The sequence below is a fragment of the Rasamsonia emersonii genome, assembly GCF_000968595.1.
Source record: "Rasamsonia emersonii CBS 393.64 chromosome Unknown ctg1118621760585, whole genome shotgun sequence".
In the NCBI taxonomy this organism is placed as follows: Eukaryota; Fungi; Ascomycota; class Eurotiomycetes; order Eurotiales; family Trichocomaceae; genus Rasamsonia; species Rasamsonia emersonii.
Window position 1 is genome coordinate 1 of NW_013562885.1, and position 22263 is coordinate 22263.

A 22263-nucleotide genomic window follows, 5' to 3' on the forward strand; every position below is an offset into this window, starting at 1 on the left:
TGGAGATAGAATAAGAAGTAGGTCTTTTCTTTTTCTTTTTCTTTTTTTTTCGTTTTTCTTCTTTTTTTTTCTTTCTGGCATGTGGGAGTTGACCTAGTTGCTGAGTTACCTAGTTTAGACAGATAGGTGGAGATGCCTGTGAGTATATAGATCTATGTATTATGTACTGTAAAGTACACACAGCAGCAGTAGCAGTAAACTAGACAAAGCAAACAGAGAGAGAGAAAACACCGCTTCTAAACCTCATCTCATCGCATCGCATGCACGCATCGCATCGCGATCGCAATCATCGAGTCGAATCGAATCGAGACACCCCACCTACCCGCCCTACCTACCTATCCCCTTCGTAGGTCTTTTCTTAGTAGGAAAAAAAAAGGAAAACGTCCGTGCTTATGTTAGGAAGTGGAGTATAATAAAATAGAATAAATGGATAGATAAATAGAGTAGGCTAAGCTAATATAATAAACGAAAAATCTATAAAGACAAGAATTGAAGACAGAAGCAGACAGACAGGATCTAGATTCTGGTCTAGGCGTGAATAATGTACGTACAGTACGTACGTACGTATGTATGTATGTATGTCGAGGAGGGATTGAGGACTACCGCTCCTCCGGATCGGCCATCACAAGGATATCGCTCTCCTTCCTCTCCAGCTGTAGCTCGCCCAGGTACCGCTCGCCCTCGTGCTGTAAATGCGTAATCAGCTTCCGCAGGTACTCGTACGTGAGCATCGTCGTCATCGCCGCTGGTACCGCCCGGATGAGGTTCGTCCCGATCCCCGAATAGAATGCCTGCCACCCCTCCTCACGCAGGATCGTCTGACAGGTGCGGATAACGCCCGTATACCGAGGCCGGTTGGGCATCCCATCCGATGACGCCGCCCCCGGCGGCCGTCCGTGGTCGCCCGGCCGGTCTATGCCGCCCCGGAATGTAATCTCCTCCGGTGACGTCGCCGGCGGATATCGCTGTTGGGTCTGCAACCGCGTCCGGAGCACCTCGTGCGGATACGTCGCGGTGCTGGCGCACACCTTGCTCAGGAAGGTCGCCAGTGAAATGCCGACCCAATGCGAGCTGCCCTCCTCGGGATGCTCGCCAATGCCATAGCCCGTGAATGCCATCTTAAAGTACTCATACAGTGGGAATTGGATGGCCACATGCGTCAGCCCCAGGAGAGCGGGCGTCAGCCCAGAGTAGAACGCCCGGATCCCCTCTGTCATGTACATCTTGCGAGCCGCATCCCATGAATTCCGATAGTGCCACGGAACCCCATATCCGTCACTGTTGAATCTCACTCGCTGAGACATCAGTCTCGTTTTGATCACCCATATCGGATTCGTCACCACCGTCGAACATGCTCCGGCTGTAACCGACGCATACATTCGCGCGAGCCACCAATTTTCTGAACTAGTTAGCATGGCCCTACTCAAAAGAAAAAGCGAGAGAGAGTGTGTGTGTGCTGACGAACCTGTTGTTCTTTCGAAAAAGACCCTCGACCTGTCATATACCGTCAGGTACACGGCCCACGTCGGCAGGTAACCGAGCAGCATCGGCCCCAGCCCCTGGTACAAGCCTCGAATGCCTTCCTCGCGCCAGATCATCTTTCCCGTCCCAATCATGCCCCGGTATAACCTCGACGACTCCGCCAGCGGACCGCGCCTCCGCATAAAGCCCCCCTGCGCCTGTAGCTTCGTTTTGATCACATCGAGCGGACATGTCACGATGCCCGACGCCACGCCGGCGCTGGCGCCGCAAAAGGGCGTCACATAGTAGTCCGGAATCTGGGTCGAGTAGATTTCCAGGCGACGGATCAAGCGCTGCACGGGAGAAGCGGAAGCATGGTGTACCGAGACATGCTGCTGTTCGGAGCTGGCGACCGGCACAGACGCGCTGTTCCGCTCCGACGACATTGTCACTTTGCCGGACACAGCGCTCAGGCAGGCTCTCTGTGCGTCTAGGTCACCGACGGTTCACGGATGCGAGCATAGCGGGAGCTCGAACCCGGAACCCAGGACCGGCGCCACCTCTCTCTCTCTCTCGTCGGAACTTTTGTAGAATCCCTTCCGGTCGGTGGAGGATTGGAGGAGATTCTATTGTGTGGTTCGAGTCTTCCGGTGGGGTGTTCTCGAATTGCGTTGCGGTTTGCCAATTCGAATAAATCACGGTGAATTTGAATTTGAATTCGATCCCGTGCGGGGTCTCTCGAACAGCTCCCCTGCTGGAGCACACAGTGGTCAACGCCTGACTAGCCGCATACCCAATCCGGACAAAAAGAAAAGAACGATGGATCGCAGACCAGATGGGAAGAGTAAGAAGAGGAAGACAAGAGGGGAGGGTTTCGTGTGGGATGGGGAAGATGGGATCAACGAGGGCTGCTAACCAACCTAAATTAACTCCAATCTGCAGGGGACATGCAGTCAGACGAGTGTGCGAGCGGAGAGGCCGAGAGTCCGGCCGGTGAGGAGTGAGGAGTGAGGAGTGAGGAGAGGAGTGACTGACGATGAGGAGAGAAGTCGGAGAGCCCTGCAGGACGGAAATCCTCGGCGCGGCCCCAGGCGTTCGGTCAGGATCGCCGTGAGAGTCGATCGGCCAGATTCCGGCCAGAACAGAGTATTATAGGCAATACGACACGAGAATATGCGTCTGAAAATGACGAGGACACGATTTTGGCGGCGTCTGACGTTATCGTCCAATGGCTAGCACGTTCTACTGTTTTACTGTTTTAGAAAATGCTTTCCGCACACCGACGGTCACGTGGGATGCCACGGGGATTGTTACCCCTCTTGACTGCACGGTCCTTGCAGAGGAATTATGTACGTGGTTCTTTGCAGTATGTGCACTCGTTATATACTCGTTGCTGGATTGACACATTACCAAAATGGCTAGGTTCAAAATTCCAACGCAACCGCCTACTTCCGGATCTTGACCTGCAGGCCTTCCGTATCCCTCCGCGTCATGCCGGCGAAATAATCGTGCACATGCTCGACATCCCTCTCCGTCGTGTTATACAATTCCAGGCCGGGGAACCGCCGGAACACCGTGGCGAGGATGATGTAGAGTTCTGCGTAGGCCAGGTTGATGCCCACGCACGAGCGGGTGCCCTTGCCAAACGCAAGGAGATAGCGCTCCAGATGCTCTTCTTTTGCGGCGGAGTCGATCCATCGCTCGGGAATAAAGGCGTCTGGGTCGTGGAATATAAGCGGGTTCTTCGCGATAAAAAGGGCAGACATGCCCACTGCCGTCTGTGGAAAGGTTACAAACTGACTGGACTGTGCAAGAGCAATACGAAGAAGACTTACCCCAGCAGGAATTACCCAATCCTTATACCGCATGTCCTCAGTACGGTTAACACGGGGAAGCCGAGACCATGCTCCTACAGCCAGACTACAGAGAATCAGTATCGCTGTGTGAGTGTGCGGACTAGAGATCCTACCGAAGCGCTTCTTTTACAACACCACGGAGATAGGGAAGCTTCTCCAGTTCCTGAGAGCTTGGAATCTTGTTCGGGTCCGGAATTGCGCTTTCCAGCTCCGCCACCAACTTGCGATGAGCTTCTGGATGAGCAAGGACTAAATAGGTCATGTACGTGAGAACACCCCCAGTAGTCTCGAAACCCGCCGCGAGCAGTCCATTGGCCTCAACGGCAAGTCTCTCGAACGTCTTCTCGCTTGGTGGCAGCGCATCGCTCTTTGACAACTCCCACATCACGGTTGGATGCGGCTTGGCTTTGATCTCCTCCGGGTTAGACTCTAACAGGAGCTTTGTCTGCCGATCCACGTCGGCAAACATGTCCACCACTTCCAGGGCCTTTGGATTCGTCAACGCTGTGAGCCATCTCGGCATCGCCATGAAGGCGTTCATGAGGAATGGGAATTGCCGAATGGTTGGGGACAGTTCCCACAGACTGCGCCAGGCGGAGTAGAAGTTTCTTCCCCAATCGGCACGGTCGAGCAGGTTGAACTGGTGTGCGAACACATATTCTGTGATGATGTCGACCGTCAAGCACCGATAGGCGTAGAACAAAGGAACGGGCTCATCGCGCTCCGCACAAGTTTCCATGCGGGCAATGAAACGGTCGACAATCGACTGCATGTGAGGAGAAAACTTGGAGACGGCCTGATGCGAAAAGAACGGGTTCAGAGCGCCGCGGCGGATCCGGTGCAAGTCGGCGGGAATTGTCCCAAATAATGCCATTGGATTGCCCAGCATGCTGTAGAAATACGGGCTCTTGTCAAGGCGATTGGACATATTGTACAGCTTGTCGTAGTACTCATGGTCGAGGATGTGCAGCTCATTGGGACCAATCCGCACAATTGGTCCTGGGAAGAGTCAACAATCGAGTGCTATCAAGTTGCGTTGCATGGCTTACCATATTTCTTATGCATGTGCTCAATTTGGAAAATGTATTGGCCCTTGTGGACGATATCATAGTAGGCCTCGTACCATGTCGTCAGTGCCGCCAGCTTGGGCCCGGGGAAACCAGCCCGGGCCAGAGGGTGGAGGTAGAGACGATAGATGGCAAGGGTCACTAGCCACACGGCCAGAGCGACCACACCAGCAACCCAGTAATCCGTCATCCTGAAACAAGCCAACAACGATCAGGAATGAGATGATGTATCATAATCTCGGGGACGGGCGGGAGAAAAAGTAATCCCCGGCCGCGACTGTCACGAGTCACCGCTCAGGGACTGCGCACTGACGTCCATGCAGCGCTTGCTGGAATCCAGCGCACTGGTGCTTGGTCCCGTTTTTGAGGAATCCGATTTAGTCTGTAGAAATGCATCTGGATTGTTAAGGACACAGCCAGCATCGTTAGGGACACAACTACAAAATCGTTTTCCACCAAAACGACTCGTACATCTGACCACACTTTTTTTTTTACTTAAAAATAATAAAAATCAAGATATGAGAAGGTATCAATGCTGGTCAAGAAGAAGAAATAGATAGTGTTAAACCAGCAGTAAGTTTGAGAGCGATAAGGTAAAGAGCTTGTGGAGGGGGGTTATTAAGGTTACGTAGATTTCCCACCTAAGTCAATGGTCTTGGAAGGGCCACCAAGGTAAGTTTAGGGGCCGATTGTCGGAGGTTCAGACAGCGACTTGGCTTTATTATGCCCTTGGCTCAATTGGCCAAACAAAAGCATATCGAAATTAGGTTTATTGACATGTCTGTATGGGTTTCAATAATGACAATCTGCAAGTACTCTGCAATTTTGGTGAAAATATCGTGCTTACCCAAAAGAATCTAGATGCGTGTCCCTAACAAGGCTGGCAGTCTCATTAAGGACCCCTCCAGCTGGGATTCTGCAACGTGGTGGCCAAGGGCGAATAGGTGTTTCGTGCAGTTAGGTGCAGATTGATTGGGCCAAGGACACGTGCTAGTTCCCCACAAAATACCTGTCATCCTCTCCCGCACCAATCGGACGCCGATGCTAAGCCGCGGACTCTGCCCGAGCGGCCGAGCCTGTCCGCTGAGGCCCAAACACAGTCAGCCTCGACAGTGCGGACAGGGCAAATATTTCGACCCCGGTCCCAGACTCGCTGCCTTCGTGGTCAACTTGACAAGATCTCTATTGTTGCTACGATCAGTCAAGAGCACGAAATCGCCATCATGGCCACACCCCCTGGTCCAGAAACGACCGATCCTACAAATCCTCAATTTCCGATTGAGGGCCATCATTATATAGAGGCGGCAGAGGTACATCTGCACTGGCGTTTGTGGGAGTCGTTTCGCGTTTCGGGACTGTGATGATGACTCTTGTCACCAGATAAGCGACGATGTGTCCGATTCTGCCTATGGTGAAGAAAAGTAAGGTCCCTTGAGTGGTCTGTAATGAATGGATCGATCTAACCGGCCTGGCAGTGAGAGCTACACCACGAGCCTCAAATCGAGCATCACTAATTATAGATATGAAAACGGTCGCCGTTACCATGCTCCTACGGATAAATGTGAGCCAGTCATCGCTGCAAAATGAAGTTCTCTTTGTCATACTGACCATTTGTGTTGTTAGCCTATTTCCTTCCCAATGACGATGTTCGCACCCTTGTCCATGCATGATTTCTTCTCGGGCAGTTAAGTAACTGCCTGCTTGTCCATCCAGATCGAAAATGACCGCCTTGATCTCTTTCACCATATCCTAACGATGCGTTGCGGCGGGGAACTTCACCTCGCGCCGATTGGGTCCAATCCCCAACGCATTCTGGACTTGGGGACCGGAACAGGGATTTGGGCCATCGACATGGGTATTCATCCAGATCCCCTCTATTTTAATGTAGATGTACGGTGTTGTTGACTGATTGTTACAGGTGACAAGTATCCTTCCGCAGAGGTGAGAAATCTCTCGACATGGGGAGCCGTTCTTAAGTCTGGGCTAACCAGACCTCGTCAATGAAAGGTCTTGGGCAATGACATAAGTCCAATACAGCCAACATTGTAGGACCCTATCTTAAGCTGCAGGGTTTAATTGACGGTTTATTGATTCGTCCTGCACAGGGTACCACCCAACGTACGGTTCGAAGTGGACGATATAGAGAATGAGTGGGTGTACTCGTCGAAATTTGACTTTATTCATGCTCGCTATCTTGCCGGCTCCATCAAAGACTGGCCGAAGCTGATGCGCCAGGCGTTCAAGTAAGAAAAAATAAACCCTCCAGACTGTTAGTTTGCGTGTCTGGCCATTACTAATCGGTGCTTCACGTCTAGATTCACCAAACCGGGAGGTTGGGTGGAATTCCAAGATTTCAACATGCGATTCTACACCACCAGTGGTGGAGAGTTCAAACCTGGCTGTCCATTGGACCAGTGGACGACCGAGGTCATTGAAGGCCTGAAGACTCTTGGGATGGAACCGGAGCCTGGCCCCAAGTTGGAGGGGTGGGTAAAGGAGGCGGGTTTCATCAATGTCCACCACCAAGTGCTACCGCTCCCAGTAGGGGTGTGGCCCAAGGACAAAAAGATGGTAAGCACGCGGACACTGATATGATAGCATTGACTTTGACAAGTCTGCTGACTGACCATCTGCTTGCAGAAAGAAATAGGAGCTCTCGACTACCACCAATTCCTCGACGGTCTGGAAGGAATCTCCCTGCGCGTTTTCACGAACGTCCGGGGTTGGAAGCCGGAGGAGGTGCAGGTCTTTCTCATCGACGTGAGAAAGGACCTCAACAATCCCAGACTCCGCGCGCAACACAATTTGTAAGTCATTTTCTGTCTGATCTCGATCTTGACACTGGTGACTGACACAGGCGATTAAAGCCATGTGGTGTACGCACAGAAACCGTTCGACAAGGAGTAACTTGTTCGAACGAAAACCTTTGGACAAATTTTTGGGCGTACATATCATTCATCCATGCACGAAATGTGGATTCATTCGAAACACATCCAAAATGCTGCCCCATATCAAAATTCATTTTTTGACGATATCTATAGTTTAATGCATTCTTTCCATCATTTCTATCTAACTGGCATGTGATTTAAAAATGGACAGACAATACGAATGATACCTCAACTGATAATGGATGATGTTTACATGGCGAACAGCGACGTTCACTGACAAATCCCGAAAGCATAGTTCTCTAAGGTCCTTATCGGTTTTTTTTTCCATCTACATAGATTGAATATGCGTGGGGAGTTCCCTTTACGCTAAACAGGGAAAAAAAATAATAGTAATGACTTATCAGAGACGCATTATGTACTACTGTAGCGGGAAAGAACAAGACAAGACATTATATTATAGACATGACCGCAAATGGGAAAAACAGCGCTTAAATAGTCCTAAAGTTCAGTTGTAGGTTCTCGCTTACATAATCAACCGAACTTTCTGCCTCAGGCACCATTCCACCTCAGGCTATCCGATGGTTTCGTTTTCTAGCGCCGTCGCCGTCCCGTTCCGGCTCAACGGGAATGAATCTCTCAAGCTTGGCCTTCTCGTCGCGCTGCTTGCTCTCTGCAACCTCATCCCTCCAACGTTCGGCTCTCAATTGGCCTCTCAACTCCCCTCTCCTGATCGAGACGATTCACCATGTCTGCTCCTTCCTTCGCCAATTACGTCGTCAAGCGGCCGTGGCTGCACCGCTGGCTGATGCCCATCGCCGAGTGGTACACCAACGCTGCTGGTTACAGAAGACTGGGTTTGAAGTACGTTCTTCGTCTTGTCTGCCTCCATACCAATTGACAATCGAATTGTGCTGCGACGGGATGGATGCGACGGAAAAAAGAGAGGCGGTTTCGATTGAGGACTTGATGACCCGCCATTTCTGCTGTCGTTTCTCGTCGCCCGTCGCTCGATCTCGCAGGCCAACCAACTCCGCGACTTCCACCTATATACCTAGAGATCTGACCGCATCCCAGGGCCGATGACCTGATCCCCGAGGAAAACGACGTCGTCCAGAAGGCCATCAAGCGTCTTCCTCCCAAGGAAGCCTACGACCGCGTCTTTCGTCTGCGTCGGGCATTCCAGGTACGTTTGCTTTATCTGACCTTGAGAAGCTGCATGCATCGTACAGCGAAGCTAACGTCATTTTTCTTTTTCTTCCTCTGCTTTAGTGCTCTCTGTCGCACACTCTCCTTCCCCCGGAGGAGCAGACGAAGCCTGAGGAGGTGAGTTTCGATCAGCTATCAGCAAACCCACTGCCTACCGCACCTCGTCCAATCCCATCGCGTGGATTTCAAAAACCGTCATGGTCTGTCCACATGACAGGACAGGACAACCATAACACAACACAACACACGCACACGTCTCGCTACAAGCAAATGGTCAACGAGTGACATGACGTGACGTCTATATCACTGACATATAACTGTCCCGCAGGACAAGGAGTACCTGAGCCCGATCATCCGCGAAATCGAGAAGGAGATCAAGGAACGCCAGGACCTGGACAACCTCGTCGTGAAGCGGAAATAGATGATGATGCCAACAACCTTTCTAGAAAGAAAGACTGAACGCCCCAAAGAATTATAGATAAAACTTGTCAATCAATCTCATTTATTTATTATTGTTGAGAAGACGGTGGTGAGGGGACTGCGAGAACATAAAGCAAAAAGCACAGCTGGCAGACTGGCAGTGTTAGCTGTGGCTGTGGCTGTCGCCAGGATTGGAAACTTCCTGTACTCGTACTGTACAAATCAATCGACCTATCTATCTATCTATCTATCTATCTATCTATCTGTCAAGAAAGCATTTCTTTTGTTCTACATCCGTCCGGCTTTTGCGTCCGTTGTCTATCCTAGTCATAGTCTAGTTATAATAAGTAGGCACTAGACAGGTAGGTCTATGTATACATGTACTGTACATACAGTACATGCAGCTCCATTTATCGTATATACCCTGGTATGTAATATAATAACTGTATATATATATATATCCAGCAATAAATCGGTCTTTCGGGGATTTCTCCCTGCTGACTGACTGGTGGAACATCTTCTTTCGTCGTCGCATATCTGGTGCGATTGATGACGAGACATCGCCATATTATATCGATCAGGGGCATTAATTAATTATTCATAACCGCGACATCGACATCTTCGACTCGCCACATGTACCACATGAAGAGACTTCTAGAGACGGACCAAAGTATTAGTATAGCATGGTTTACAAAGATTAGGATTTCTCTGGACATCATCATACCTGTATGGTCGAAACTTCTCGGCCAGCTCTAGCATCTCTTTCTCGGGCATGTATTTGAACTTTCCACCCCCCTTTTTGGCCTTGAGCTTGTTCACGTCTCGGCCGACGAAGGCTGCGCAGCCTCTCCTGTTGATATATAAAGAAATATTAACCAATGAACTTCCCCTCTTAGAGAGACGGTGATAGTTGGTGATGGCATCACTCACTGCACACCCAGATCCCCCGTCGAGAACACATCCGTCCGCTTCAACGCGAAGCAGGCAAACATCTCGACGGACCACTTGCCCAGCCCCCGCACCGCGGTGAGCTTCTCCAAAATCTCCTCGTCGCTCGCCTTCAGCAGCATCTCCGTGCTCAGCTCCCCGCTGACGAACTTCTCCGCCAGCCCCTGGATGTATTCCGCCTTCCGCTGGGAAAGGCCTGCTGTCCGCAGCGTCGCGATGTCGCATTGGGCGACCTCCGCGGGTGTCGGAAAGCGCTTCGCCGTCCGAAACGTCGGCGTCTCGTCCGGCCCGTCAGCGCTGTTGCTGTTGAAAAGTGCAATGAATTTGTTCTTGATCGACTTGGCCGCCGCGCCCGATACCTGCTGCCCGATGATAGTGCTGGCCAGGCTCTGAAACGGGTCAATCGGCTCTGCCAGACTTTCCGGCGAGAACAGCGGGCAGGGGTGTTTGTCGATGAGGGGCTTGAGGCGCGGATCGGCTGCGATCAGATGGGCAACCGCCTTTTCGAGGAGCGTGCCCGTTGTCGCGACGGGTTGCGGAAGCCCCGTCTTGCTCGGCGACACGCTTTCCGCTCCAGGCGGATAGGCAACCACGGAGCTTCCCCGTGGTGTCACAAGGATGGCATTCGTCCTGTGAGGCTCGACGGGACGGTCAAGAGGAGGCGGTGTGACTCTCGTCGTACCGTTCGAGAACGGCCCATCGTCCGTCTGGCCCGTTCGCTTGCGATTCAGCTTGGTCGGGGGTTCAGAGACGTCAATTGCGGCTTCGGCCGGTGTTGTGCCTGTAGAATCCTCTGCGGACGTCTTCCGCTTCTTCCTAGCTCCATTTCTCTCGGTCTTAGTCTTCGTTTCCCTGACCGTAGTCGTGACTTGCGTATCGGCTGCCTGCCGGTCAGCGGCGGCACTGATTCGAGCAGAACGCCTCAGAGCCATTGCGATGATAACAGGAGATAATCCGGGTCCAACGCCTGTGCGTCGGATACTCCCGGCAGTGATTAAAAGACGCTGTAGAGCCAGAATTCTGTATACTCCTTGTCGTGTGCGAGATGAGTCTGCTGAAAATTATATCCCGCGCATAGCAGGATAACCGCTGATTAATAATTGGTTGTTGGAGGGGGAGCTTGACAAGGTCCACAATTTCGGTGTCGATGTCGTAAAGACACCATGACGCAGATTCAATTGACAGAATAATTGGGTCGAATGGCCCTGCTCCCCAGAATAGAGGTTTGATGCAACAATTCAGAGCAATGCAATGAGTTCGACAAGCGTGGTCAGCTTGGCAGGTGGAACGCGGGGATGGCGCGCGGTCCCGTGATTAGCATGGCTGTAATTGGATGCAGCACATTCTCCAAAATTTCTAGATTGTAGACAGTATGGGTTATATTCCTACAACTCTAGGGCTCTCCATTTCTGATAACGTAGTCATACAAACTAATTCAATATTTTCTAGAGCGTGTAGCGACTATTCTCGAATGTCAACCCACCATCAGCACCATGATTGACCAGTTCCGGCACAAAAATATAAAATCAAATAGATGGCATACCACGGTTCGACGATTTCTCCCATCAGCGTAAATTCTGGATCTTTGCCACTACTAGCTCGTGATCACCGAGCTGAAAAACCAGATTGCACACTGATTCGTTGCGAAATACGATCTGTCGAGTCTTCGAGACGTGTTCCTTCAACGGCCCTCCATCTCCCGGCGTTCGGCCTCCATCAGTGCCTCCAGAATCAGATTTCCTTCCTCGATGTCTTCGGGTGTCGTCTTCAGACCGTATGAGAACTGGAAATTCGGGCGGTTGCCCCAGTTCTCTTTGATGAACTGGTATTTGCTTTTGGGCTTCGTGGCGCTGGCAGTGTTCGCGGAGCTGCATATCTACTAAGTTAGGGTCCTTCTGGTCCAACGCCAATTGAGAGAAATCTATCTACAGCGATAATATTGGATAGTATGGACAGGTCAAGGAGTGCAGCGAACTGAAGAGAAAGTATACAGAACCTTTGAGAGTCCTTGGCAGCACCACCAGTCTTTTTGTCGGCCATTCTGATCACCAGTCCTCTATTGGTTCAATCACCCAGTAGTGAGGCGTATTATTCGGCACTTTACCCGAGGAGTACGTAGACAGTGGCAAATGGTGAGCTAACGATTGGATGATTGGAAAGTGAACAGTGATGGAATACAGACTAATCTGCAGTCAGCACAGGGGACATGTGTCGGTGGTGGCCTGGTGGGCCACGAGGCCTAGACTGACGGGTGGTGCTTGCCGTCCCCGCAGAAGTCGTTCTAGCCCACGCCTGCACCCTATTGGAAAGAGCGTCTGGAAGTGTTCTTTTCTTGTCCGAGACACCGTTTGAGGCGGTGCAGCATAATTCTTTGTTGCTGGCGATATCCCACGGTTCTTGGGACACAGATCCAGAAATAATCGGCCTGTCTGCTACCGGCCGATGGAAGTCGAGATGCTTGGCGTACATTGTACTACTGAGACTATAACCTGTACAGAGGTACTCCGTATGGAACTCGACAAAATCAGGGGTGAGCGGTGTGCATTATTATTGCCTCCGAACAGATGTTATTCTTCAGTCCTGTTTGAAGCTAGGATTGGCTAGTTGCAGCTAGCATGCAATGCCATGCATTGTCTGGCTGCGTGGCATCTGGGACAAACGTGCAACAATCCTGGCAACGGGCTTATTGATAGCGAGACGTGGCATTCTCTACTATTTTTACTTGCGCCACTTGGCTCTCTTCGACGTATTCTGAAATAGACGACTTGTGCCTGACGTTGTGCCTGTCAGTTGTCACAGTCACCATTTATCCCCTCTGAGTTGCCACGAATTCAATCAGCAGAATTTTAAATGTCTGGAGTCTTATCAATCTGAACGAGTGCATAGCGATTACTCTGTAGGTCTATACGATTATTACGGAGTAACGGAGTAAAGGCGTGCCGTATGACGTTTCCAGAACGCGTAATAGTCCTGATTAGCGATCTTTTGTAGACACTCCTGGACCAATCATGTTTCGACCTCGAATGAAGAAACAGGGAACGCGAGAGTAGTGGAGTTTTTTTTCTTTTCTTCTTCCTCTTTCTTTCTTCCACGGTTATTACCAGAGCATTATTCGACAGCTAATATCCCAAGACTCTGCCGTAGCGAATGGTTGGCGAGTACTCTGTATGGAGTACGGCACGTGTGGGAAGTTCCGATCGGAGCGCGCACCGAAGATTCTAGTGATCCACGATCTACGGACACCCGTCTTGTGCGCACTCATCCACCGAGTCAGTGACTGACTAGAAAGGAATCGCAGCAGCCCGCACGGTCAAGATCTATCCTGGCATCAGTAGTCCTAATGGTCGTCTCGTGATGTTGCAAACGTCGAATCTAACTAACAGTAACGTGGGTGTATGGGATCATCGCGGGGGCGATGAATTAATTGTATCACCCCACTTGCCACCAAGCAACAATAATTTCTCACCTTGGTGATCGCTTGCGTATCTACTCGGTACGCAGCGACCTGTAACCCACAAGCGAGGAACTTCTGGAAAGCTGGGCTTCAGCCTAGATCTCAATTCCCAGCAATCACGATCCCATCTGCATGGAAAGATTTTATGCTAGTTATGCTGTCCGGTTTCACATGACGCAATAAGGCCTTGCGCACTTGATCACCACGTTCTGATCGCAATTTCTTTTCGAGCTAGATGGGGCCGCACCTCTTCGTTAATTATTGAGCTTGGATACGATTTTGCCAAGCAGTGCTACTGCCCTCATAAATTTAATTAGTAAGCGTGGAAGAATATTGCGTTATCCCAATCCAGTCTCCAGAATTAAAGACTGGAATGAATTATATTGATTGATTGATCGTATATTGATCATGCCCGTTGATTATTTTGTGCAGGACGGGTGCGAGCTGTGGATCCAGCCAGGTACCTGATTCCTGGTGAAGGCTTGGGGGCGTGATCGTCGCCCGTACCAGGGGTTGGCTGGTTAATAATCGACGGGGGCTTGTCCTTATCGACCGTCGGGCCAAGAGAAAATGGCAACATCAATCAACACAGCCCCTGCATCCAGCAAGAGGGAGCAACTTAGCAAGAGACTCCTGAAGCAGCAGCGCAGCCAGCTATCCTCGTCGTTATATTGTAGGCCCATCGGCGGGGGGACCTTAGTGTCTTGGGTCTGTGGCATGAATGGCTGGCCGGCGGCAGCATGGGGCGCAGCAGGCCAACCAGAGCGGCCAGTGTTGCAGTCTGGCGGGCTAGCAGCAAACAGCCATGTCCCCGTCCCGCCGGCAGGAATGCCTGGCCGAGACGCTCACTGGCCCTGTGCCAGCTCGGGGTCGGTGGGCCAGTCTCCCAGGCATCTCTGGCACCCTCTCCTTTTTGCCGCTCCCTCATTCCCTGAAACCTGAAAGACCGACCTCCTTCGCTCCTTCCATCCTCTCCTTTCTCTTCTCTTCCCAAACTCAGACGTCTTCTCGAGAGATCGTGCTTGCCCAATCGGTGACTCCCCCCTTCGTTTCAGGGATAGCCAGCCGCAGCTTCTCCCTCGTTGAAGCTTTTGCTCCCTTCTCTTCACTCGTTCATCTCCTTTTTGTTTTTATTCACTCGCGTCCAACTGACCACCCTCGCATCCGCGCAAGCGTGTTCTGAAACACTTCCCTTCGTCGCTCGATCTCGGCTTGGACTGCTGAATTTCATCCATTGCTCATCAGCATCCGTCAGTTATTTATCTTGTAATACACCCTTTTAGTAAGTCGTGCCTGTGTCTCCCTTTTTACCCGTGCCTAGGGGCGACGTCTCTAGGGATTGGCATTGGATCGCAGCGTTGGTGGTTTCGCGACGAAGTGTCATGGTGGAAATGGCCTGTTTTAAACGGGGAAAAATGGCCATCGCCTTTCTCGTGGCAGTCTACATACGTGGTATTTGACAAGTGGCTGACTGCTCTTTTAATCTGCCTTACAGATACTACAGCCATCCAACTGTCAAAATGGCCATTATGAAGTATATTGTTCCTGCCTTGTTGGCATCGAGCCTGGCTTTCGCCGCCAACTGTGAGTAGACAAGAATCCGAACTGGACTCCCATCTCTACACTGCGATGCTGACTGGTCTGCCAGCCGACAACTGTGACGGATCGTCCAAACCGATCACCATCCAGAACCAGGGCGATGCTGACGCCCTCAGCAACTGCGAGACCATTCAGGGTGACATCGAGATCGACAAGAACACCTCGGGCTCTATCACCTTGAACGGAATCCAGCAGATCACTGGCAGTCTGACCGCTGATGGAGCTGCCAACATCTCCTCGCTTGCCGCTCCTCAGCTCGCGAGCATTGGCAAGACCTTCAAGCTGAACGGAATCATCCTTCTCACCACCCTCAACTTCGACGAGCTCACTGAGGTTGGCCAGATCGACTGGGCCGCCCTGCCCAACTTGCAGGCTCTGTCCTTCGCCAAGGGTGTTACCAAGGCGGGCAGTGTTTCCATCACCAACACCGGCTTGACGTCGCTGAAGGGAATTGAGCTCGACACCGTCGGTGACTTTGACTTGACTGCCAACACTGCCCTGAGCGAGGTCAACGTCAACAACATCAAGAACTGCACCGGTCTCCTGAACTTCGCTGCCAACTCCAACAAGCTGGATGTCAGCTTCCCCAACCTGGTTTCGGCTGTCAACATCACCTTCCGCAACACGAGCAGCGTCTCTGTGCCCTCGCTCCAGAACCTTACCGGTCAGCTCGGTCTCTTTGGCAACAGCTTCTCCGACTTTGCTGCTCCTAACCTGACCAAGACTGGTGACCTGGTCTTCGACAACAACGAGAAGCTGTCCAACGTCTCTCTGCCGAAGCTCACGACCGTCAACGGTGGTTTCCAGATGTCCTCCAACAAGGATCTGACCAGCCTGACTGTCCCCGAGCTCAAGACCATTGTCGGTGCTCTTGACTTCAGCGGTAGCTTCGAGAAGTAAGTGTTATCTGTCACCGTAGGTTTGCCAGTGGAATGAGCATCGGGGAGCTGACGGGTTCTGCAGTGTTTCTCTTCCTGCCCTCGAGCAAGTCAAGGGTGGCTTCAACCTTCAGACCACGGGTACTCTGGACTGCTCGCCCTTCGAGAAGCTCCACTCCGACCACGTCATCCAGGGAGTTTACCACTGCGATGCGCACGTCGCTAAGCCGACCACGATGAACGGCTCTGGCTCCAGCAGCTCCAGCGGCTCTGCTTCCAGCTCGACCTCCAGCGGTGCTGCCGTGTCCAACATGGGCAAGGCACCTGCTATGGGTCTGACTGCCATCGTCTGTGGCTTGCTGCAGCTCCTGATGTAAAGGGTGTCAATGACTTTGCTGCTCGTGATTTTGTTTTTTTTTCTTTTTGAGGTCTTGTAAAGGCTCGTAATAGGCAACTGCTTTTTTCTAATATCGGGACATTTTTCCTTATTCGCGGCCGTTTTGATGATAATAATCGAACCTTTGAGCACCGTCCATTCCGGCTTCCTTCCACGTGATAGCTGCGTTCTGAAGTAATCCATTTGTTGTTTGCACGCACACACAGACATGTATGGACGCGAGCGTCGCTGGAAGCTTCTGGTCACCCGGTCAGGAGCTGGAAAGGGGGATTACCGGTACTCAGTCTTTTTTGGCACGTGCGATGGAATCGACGAGGGGTGCTGGAAGCAGGTCTGATGCCGCGGCTCCTAGGGTGTAGCATTGCCGATTGCTCTCGACCTTCATAGACGTTCCTTTGAGTTGACCTGTATCTTAGCCCTTTATTCGCAATTAAGTTGAGTTTGTTCCTCGCACCTTAGCTTGCGCGAAAGATGTGTCGTCTCAATCGCGCGAACCTCCGGGATGGATCTTTGTCTACTTGAGCGTCTGGAGTTTTTGTCATCCTTCGTAGCTTGCTGCCGCATTCAGCGGTTCCCACACATGGAGGCGCCTACTAGTCAACTGGCCAAGGTGATCGTAACTAGGACGATATACTTGTCTTCTCCATTGTGTTCGGGACTATGCCGCAGAGGGTATGGACGTGCTGTAGACAATTTGTCATTCTTGTCCACTCGAGCGACCTGTCAAGTCTGCCACTTCCACGGCCGCCCAAGCCACCCGCCGTGCAGAAGTCTCCGCTGGCCTGCAGAGGACCGCGTCGCAGGGATTCGGCGACCCCTTCCACCTTCCCCGCCTCGCCCTCGATGTTACAACTAACGGCTGGCAATCCCTGCGATCAGCCTTGCATGTCCAGATCTCGCATTGGGAGCCGTCGCGGTCCTACAATCCCTACAGAGGCGTACGAGTCCAGGGACAACGAGGGGATGCTCCTCCTTCCCGGCGTCCCTGGATGGGGTGCTCGCGCCCTTGTCCGCCTGTCTTGCTTGCCTGGGACGGCGGCTCACTTCATAAGCAGCACGAGCTCCCCAATCGTTCGTAAGAGCGACGGGGTGTTTAGTGTGATTCTGCTTCCCACAGCACAGTGTATCAGCTAGTCGATGTCCTGCAGCTTAGGCATGGTTTCAAGGAACCAACGGGCCTTTGTTGAGAGCCTGTGTGAGGGATCACTACGAATCGAATGGCACCTTACTACTGTTTAGACCGTGCCGACAGCTGGCATAAACCGTTCGAGCTTCGGAGGCAGGATGAGGATGCTCAGACGATAGGACCGGAACAATTTAGGCTTGCGGCCGGCTCGTCTCATCCGCCAGCACTATCTGGGGCTCGATCGTGCGCTTGGTGGATGGTGCAGGTCGGACATTTTAAATTTAATGCTGTTATTGTCATCGCGGCGTGCGAGACAGCTTCATGCAACTCAAATGGTGACCGGCGAGGGGAAGCGACGCCGGCCTGGCGATCCATCCAGCTGGGCCACTGAGAGCCACAAAGACAAGATCAATCGATACGAGATACGTCTTCTTCTCTGCTTGCCCCTGCGGCGGGCTGGCAAGGGAACGTGGGGCTTGGGGCTTGGCCTTTAGGGCATGTGCTCGGGCGTTGCCGGATGTGGCATACAACAATCCAGATCGGAGGCACAAAATATGACAGCTCTGAATCCGACAACGATAGTTTTGGCCCACCCCAGCGTCGTAATGGTAAGCTTTGAGCCACAAAAATTCCCCGTCGATCTGAACCACTGGCTAACCCTGCGCGCTGGACGTTCCCAGGGAATCGGTTCCTGCACCCCTCCCCCGCCAGGGTCCACGATAGGCCAGGTCCCTGCGATGCGGAACATAGTTGGTTCATCCGATCATGTCTAGTTTTTGGATCCTGTCGATTATACTTACGCCGCGTCTTCTAGTTCCCGGTGCTTGGATCCGGCTGCCCGCCTGTTGGTGGCTAAGGGTTGAGCGTTTACTGTTGTCGTGGGGTCTACGCGCGCGCTCCATGTGCCTTACATACGACCCTGCACCGTTTGATTTGAGATGTATTCTCCGATGCCCCTCGCAGGCCAACTAACGAAACGAAATTCTAACACACCTTTTTTAGTCTTACCATTTGTGGGTGGTTTCTGCGATCCACCCCTGTGTCCGAAAGGAAACGGTCTCGTTTCTCGTTTGAAACGTTTGAAAAAAGAAAAAAAAAGGACGTTGGACCGTGCAAGTGAGAAAATGGTCTCTGTTTCGGAGCTCCTGTTGGGGATGCCCGGCTGTGGCTGTGACTGCAACCACCCAGGGCATCACAGCCTCTGCTCAGCCGCGAGGAGAGACGAGAACTTCCTTTTTTGGGGTCTATAGATACGGCGCTTAAAGTCGCCACATCCTGAACAGGCCTCGCTATTCTTCACCTAACTGGGCAGTGGGGACCTTTTCCTTTCTCCCGTGGCTCTCTTCTCCTATCAGATGATGATTCTATCTGTCTAGTCTTCTGCTGATCTTCACTCGCGCTTGGGCCATAGCTTCCTTCATGGCCTCGTCTCGACTGAGGGGTAACTTTTGAGACTTGCGGAGACATGGCTGTGTCAAGGGACGCCGGGACCTTTCACCACAGGCGCGTTTGAGCGTCACCATTGCCTTGGCTCTCAATGGTCCCGCAGCTGCTTGGCATCGAGATCCTTGGGTCGCGATGGCTTGCACAAGTGGTGCGTATTGTAGGCATTACTATTTTCTTCCCGGTCTTCAATTGGTTCCGGAAACTATTGATGCAAGGAGAAATGATAAATCTGAATCGGAACCCGCACCACCGGTTACGAATCAGCTCGCGCAGTGGACCATTTGTTTATTCACTAGATCGAGCTAGCAGAGATCCAATTCGTGGATCTGCTATTATCTTTTCTGTGTGTTTTGTGACAGAGAATCAGAGAGACTGGGAGCCTGTGAGATAGTGAGCCTGGTCGAACTTTGCGGGACAGAGTCTCGATTCCCCGTCCGCCGTGGAGTGCGGGATGGTAAACTGGATGCAGAATCCAGCTGTACCTCACATCAACTATTTTGTCGTGCCTTTCCTTGTTGAGCGTCTTGCAGATCCAACAGGTGATGCATCCTGCTGCCCGTGCAGATACTCAACCGGAGAGCACGTCGCCAGCTTTGCCTGCGTCGGAAGCCATTGCGAGGGGAAGGTCCCTGACCGGATGCTTTTAAAGGGATATATAACTGCATGCATGGTCGACCTTCTCGTTCTCCCTCTCGTTCTCGTGGCCACGTTCGCTCGGGTTCGTCTGCTTGGGTCATTCTCTCCCGTGCTTCGTGGTGACTTGTCTATATACGTATATACTGGACGACTTGTCTTTATATTATTGATCCCATACTTTTATCTCTGGGATCCCGTTCTTGGACATACTTGAAAAGGACTTGTTGTGACAACCGAGTCAATCACTCATTCTTTTCACCATGGTTGAAGATACCCATGCCGCCGATGCTGTGCCTCGGCGTTGTTCATTACCGTAAGTGGCTTTGTGTTCTCTATGTCAACATTGGAAAAGGCCTGTGAGAATAGGTCTAACATCGCGTCGGGACTTAGTGCATTGAGCTCATTTTGCACCAACGATGGGGAGAGAAATAACGACCAGTCATCTCGCCGCCTTCCGCCGTTGCCTCGCGTGGAGCCTTTGCCTCCTGGCCCATTCAATCCATTCAGTTCAAGTGCCTTTATGCCGAGCCCTCCAAGCTCGCAGGACTCGTTCTCCGTCAAGTCATCGTGGCCTGGTAGCGACCATCCGGTGTCGCCTCCATCTCCCGCTAGTTCGGTCGAGTGTTCTCTGAAGAAGAGCTTCTCGACCCAAAAAGCCTTTGGGTGGCCCAACGATCTCTCCTACGCGGAAATCATGAATCTGGTTGCGCCCCGGAACATCAACCGCAAACCCCCGCTGCAGCAATTGTGTGGACGCAAGCGCAAAAACAGCGAGGTCACCGGTGATGTCGATGACCAACGAGAGAAGCACCGCATCGCCGAGGGAAACCGACGCAAGAACCTCAGCCAACTTCACCGAGAACTGGATAGCCGTATCCATGACTTTTTCCTGGAACGCGCTGGCTGGAATCCTGCAAAGAGCCTGCCCCAGTCGAAAGAGCACATCGTGCAGGGGGCCATCTTTCTCATCGACTTCATGCTGGTCGTCATCACACATCTGCTGCGACAGGAGAAACAGGTGTCGCCGCAACTGTCTGAAAACTTGCAGTCATACCTTCGGTGTATACAGTTGCAACAGCAGGTGAATAGCTTACAGCAGCAGAACCAGACGGCCCAGCAGCAAGTGCGAACGCTCAAGCAAGAGAACGAAGCACTGGCCGAGCGCAACCGGGCGCTCGAGTTTCAACTCAAGTCCTACGACCAGATGTTCCGCTCCCCCAAGAGTGAAGTCGTCAGCACTCCCCTGCTGGCGAGCATCCCGGAAACCACTGAGAAGAAAGTGCTCCCGGGCCTACGGGTGTTCTGCGATGAGGTCGCCGCCATCGGGCCTGACTCTGAATCCGTGTCGACCGGCACGTCCCAGAGCTTCGCCAACCGGTTCCTCCGCAGCACGCCGCCGAACACCAACCCACCATCACCAATCTGCTTGCCCTCGCGGCGAGAGTCTCTTGGCGCCATACCATGAACGCCTAGTTATGATTCAGGGACGGAGCGCGTTTGATGGAAATGACATGACACAACATTGATGAGGTTATGATGCTATGGGAGGACGGAGGCAGGTGTCGCTGATACAGCTATTGGAAGGGAGACATATTGGGCTTATCTTTTTTTTTCAGGAGACGTTTACTTATACATATGATTTCATCACGCTGAAGACGGTTGGGCTCAAGTCTCGCAGGCGGTTACCTCTGTGTGACCTGCCGTGTATCATTATGGTTTTTTTTTCTTCGCCTTTTTCTGTGACTTTGTCATGATGCTCGCTATGTGTCCACTGTTGCGCCTGTTCCAGTTGGGTGTGTCTCGAAAAGCAAGGTTATTCTTGCACGTCTTTTGTCTATGCAATTTTGTACGTCTATGATTTTGTTTCTCATTTCGGTTTTTGTCATTTTTCTTGTCCATATTTCCCATGGCAGATGATTTTTCTCCTTCTCTCCCTTTTTCTTTTTGTTTGCTCCATCACGTATGTTCTCAGACACGGGCCTATGATGATGACTGTTGCTACCACGACACGATTTCCCGACCTCTTCGGGTCCGGAGCAATGGGAGGAAGGAGGTGAAGGGAAGGTTGGAGGAGACAACCCCTTGATTGCGCGTTTCGATTGTTGCTTGCAGTGTAATCTAATGAATAGAGCGTTGTTCCTTGGCAATTGGCTATTTCCTATCTGCACTGCAGCTATAGTAAGCTATACTATTGATCGGGTCTGATACGTATGAACGAGGGTGGAACTGTACTCCACATCTGCCAGGACAAGAACTCTCTGAGACGGAATCCTCTTCCCCCTGCATTTAAGTCCCCAACTCAATGCGTAATAGACTCGTGCAAGGCGCTCGTTCTGGTCGAGGCCGTCCCTTGCTTCAGAGATGCAGGAACCATTGAAGCTATTATCTGAGACAGACAGGCACTATTTGGCGCTTGCAGGAAACGAGCTGGTGAGCCGCAGTCCCCGCAGAAATGCGCTGGAGAGCATTAATAATCATCTGTGTTTGTTGATATACTGTATTGATTCGTCAGTGCTATATTGTTGTTGTTGCTGGACTAGGTACGCCTGGACGGCAAACAAAAGGCGAACCGGACAACGGCTGTGCTATAAACGGAAACAGATTCAGTCCGGGGCGTTGATTTGCTGGTCACACTACAACGTCGATTGCAACCTGTCGAGTCATGGTACCCTCTGTGATGGTGCTGCGATGGATAATATGGATGATCGCTGTGGTCTGCGGACAGACTGTCGTAGAATTGCAATTAGCAGGATGGAGACTGGTGTGATTGCAGATCGTTGATCGTGTCTGGCGTCTAGACCCTGCGAAACATCGTTTTTCCTTTCCTGCCGTCCCGTCTCCACGACCCATCCGCCACCCCAGGACTTCCTCAAACCTTGCC

The 22263-nt window shown here is 51.8% G+C and overlaps 7 protein-coding genes across 7 annotated transcripts; 4 read left to right on the forward strand and 3 right to left on the reverse strand.

Annotated features, from left to right (window-relative positions):
• Positions 1–599: 599 nt before the first annotated feature.
• T310_7762 (Mitochondrial carrier protein) lies at positions 600–1907 on the reverse strand (the record flags this gene model as incomplete). The annotated part of the gene is made up of 2 exons (XM_013469444.1): positions 600–1399; positions 1466–1907. The coding sequence occupies 2 exons, from the start codon at positions 1905–1907 to the stop codon at positions 600–602; spliced, it is 1242 nt and encodes a 413-aa protein (XP_013324898.1).
• Positions 1908–2906: 999 nt separating this feature from the next.
• T310_7763 (Cytochrome P450) lies at positions 2907–4574 on the reverse strand (the record flags this gene model as incomplete). The annotated part of the gene is made up of 4 exons (XM_013469445.1): positions 2907–3239; positions 3297–3381; positions 3431–4316; positions 4367–4574. 4 exons carry the CDS (start codon positions 4572–4574, stop codon positions 2907–2909), a joined length of 1512 nt encoding a protein of 503 aa, XP_013324899.1.
• A 1033-nt stretch (positions 4575–5607) lies between these two features.
• Positions 5608–7468, forward strand: T310_7764 (uncharacterized protein; the record flags this gene model as incomplete). The annotated part of the gene is made up of 9 exons (XM_013469446.1): positions 5608–5694; positions 5765–5805; positions 5860–5945; positions 6303–6325; positions 6392–6429; positions 6490–6627; positions 6700–6955; positions 7025–7191; positions 7426–7468. 9 exons carry the CDS (start codon positions 5608–5610, stop codon positions 7466–7468), a joined length of 879 nt encoding a protein of 292 aa, XP_013324900.1.
• Positions 7469–8017: 549 nt separating this feature from the next.
• T310_7765 (Ubiquinol--cytochrome-c reductase) lies at positions 8018–8899 on the forward strand (the record flags this gene model as incomplete). The annotated part of the gene is made up of 4 exons (XM_013469447.1): positions 8018–8133; positions 8347–8455; positions 8542–8595; positions 8807–8899. The coding sequence occupies 4 exons, from the start codon at positions 8018–8020 to the stop codon at positions 8897–8899; spliced, it is 372 nt and encodes a 123-aa protein (XP_013324901.1).
• Positions 8900–9157: 258 nt separating this feature from the next.
• Positions 9158–10778, reverse strand: T310_7766 (DNA-3-methyladenine glycosylase; the record flags this gene model as incomplete). Its single annotated transcript, XM_013469448.1, has 4 exons — positions 9158–9232; positions 9292–9322; positions 9623–9748; positions 9829–10778. The coding sequence occupies 4 exons, from the start codon at positions 10776–10778 to the stop codon at positions 9158–9160; spliced, it is 1182 nt and encodes a 393-aa protein (XP_013324902.1).
• Positions 10779–14820: 4042 nt separating this feature from the next.
• T310_7767 (GPI-anchored cell wall organization protein) lies at positions 14821–16154 on the forward strand (the record flags this gene model as incomplete). Its single annotated transcript, XM_013469449.1, has 3 exons — positions 14821–14884; positions 14949–15795; positions 15863–16154. 3 exons carry the CDS (start codon positions 14821–14823, stop codon positions 16152–16154), a joined length of 1203 nt encoding a protein of 400 aa, XP_013324903.1.
• Positions 16155–19642: 3488 nt separating this feature from the next.
• On the forward strand, positions 19643–20847 carry T310_7768 (uncharacterized protein; the record flags this gene model as incomplete). The annotated part of the gene is made up of 2 exons (XM_013469450.1): positions 19643–19695; positions 19749–20847. 2 exons carry the CDS (start codon positions 19643–19645, stop codon positions 20845–20847), a joined length of 1152 nt encoding a protein of 383 aa, XP_013324904.1.
• Positions 20848–22263: the final 1416 nt, after the last annotated feature.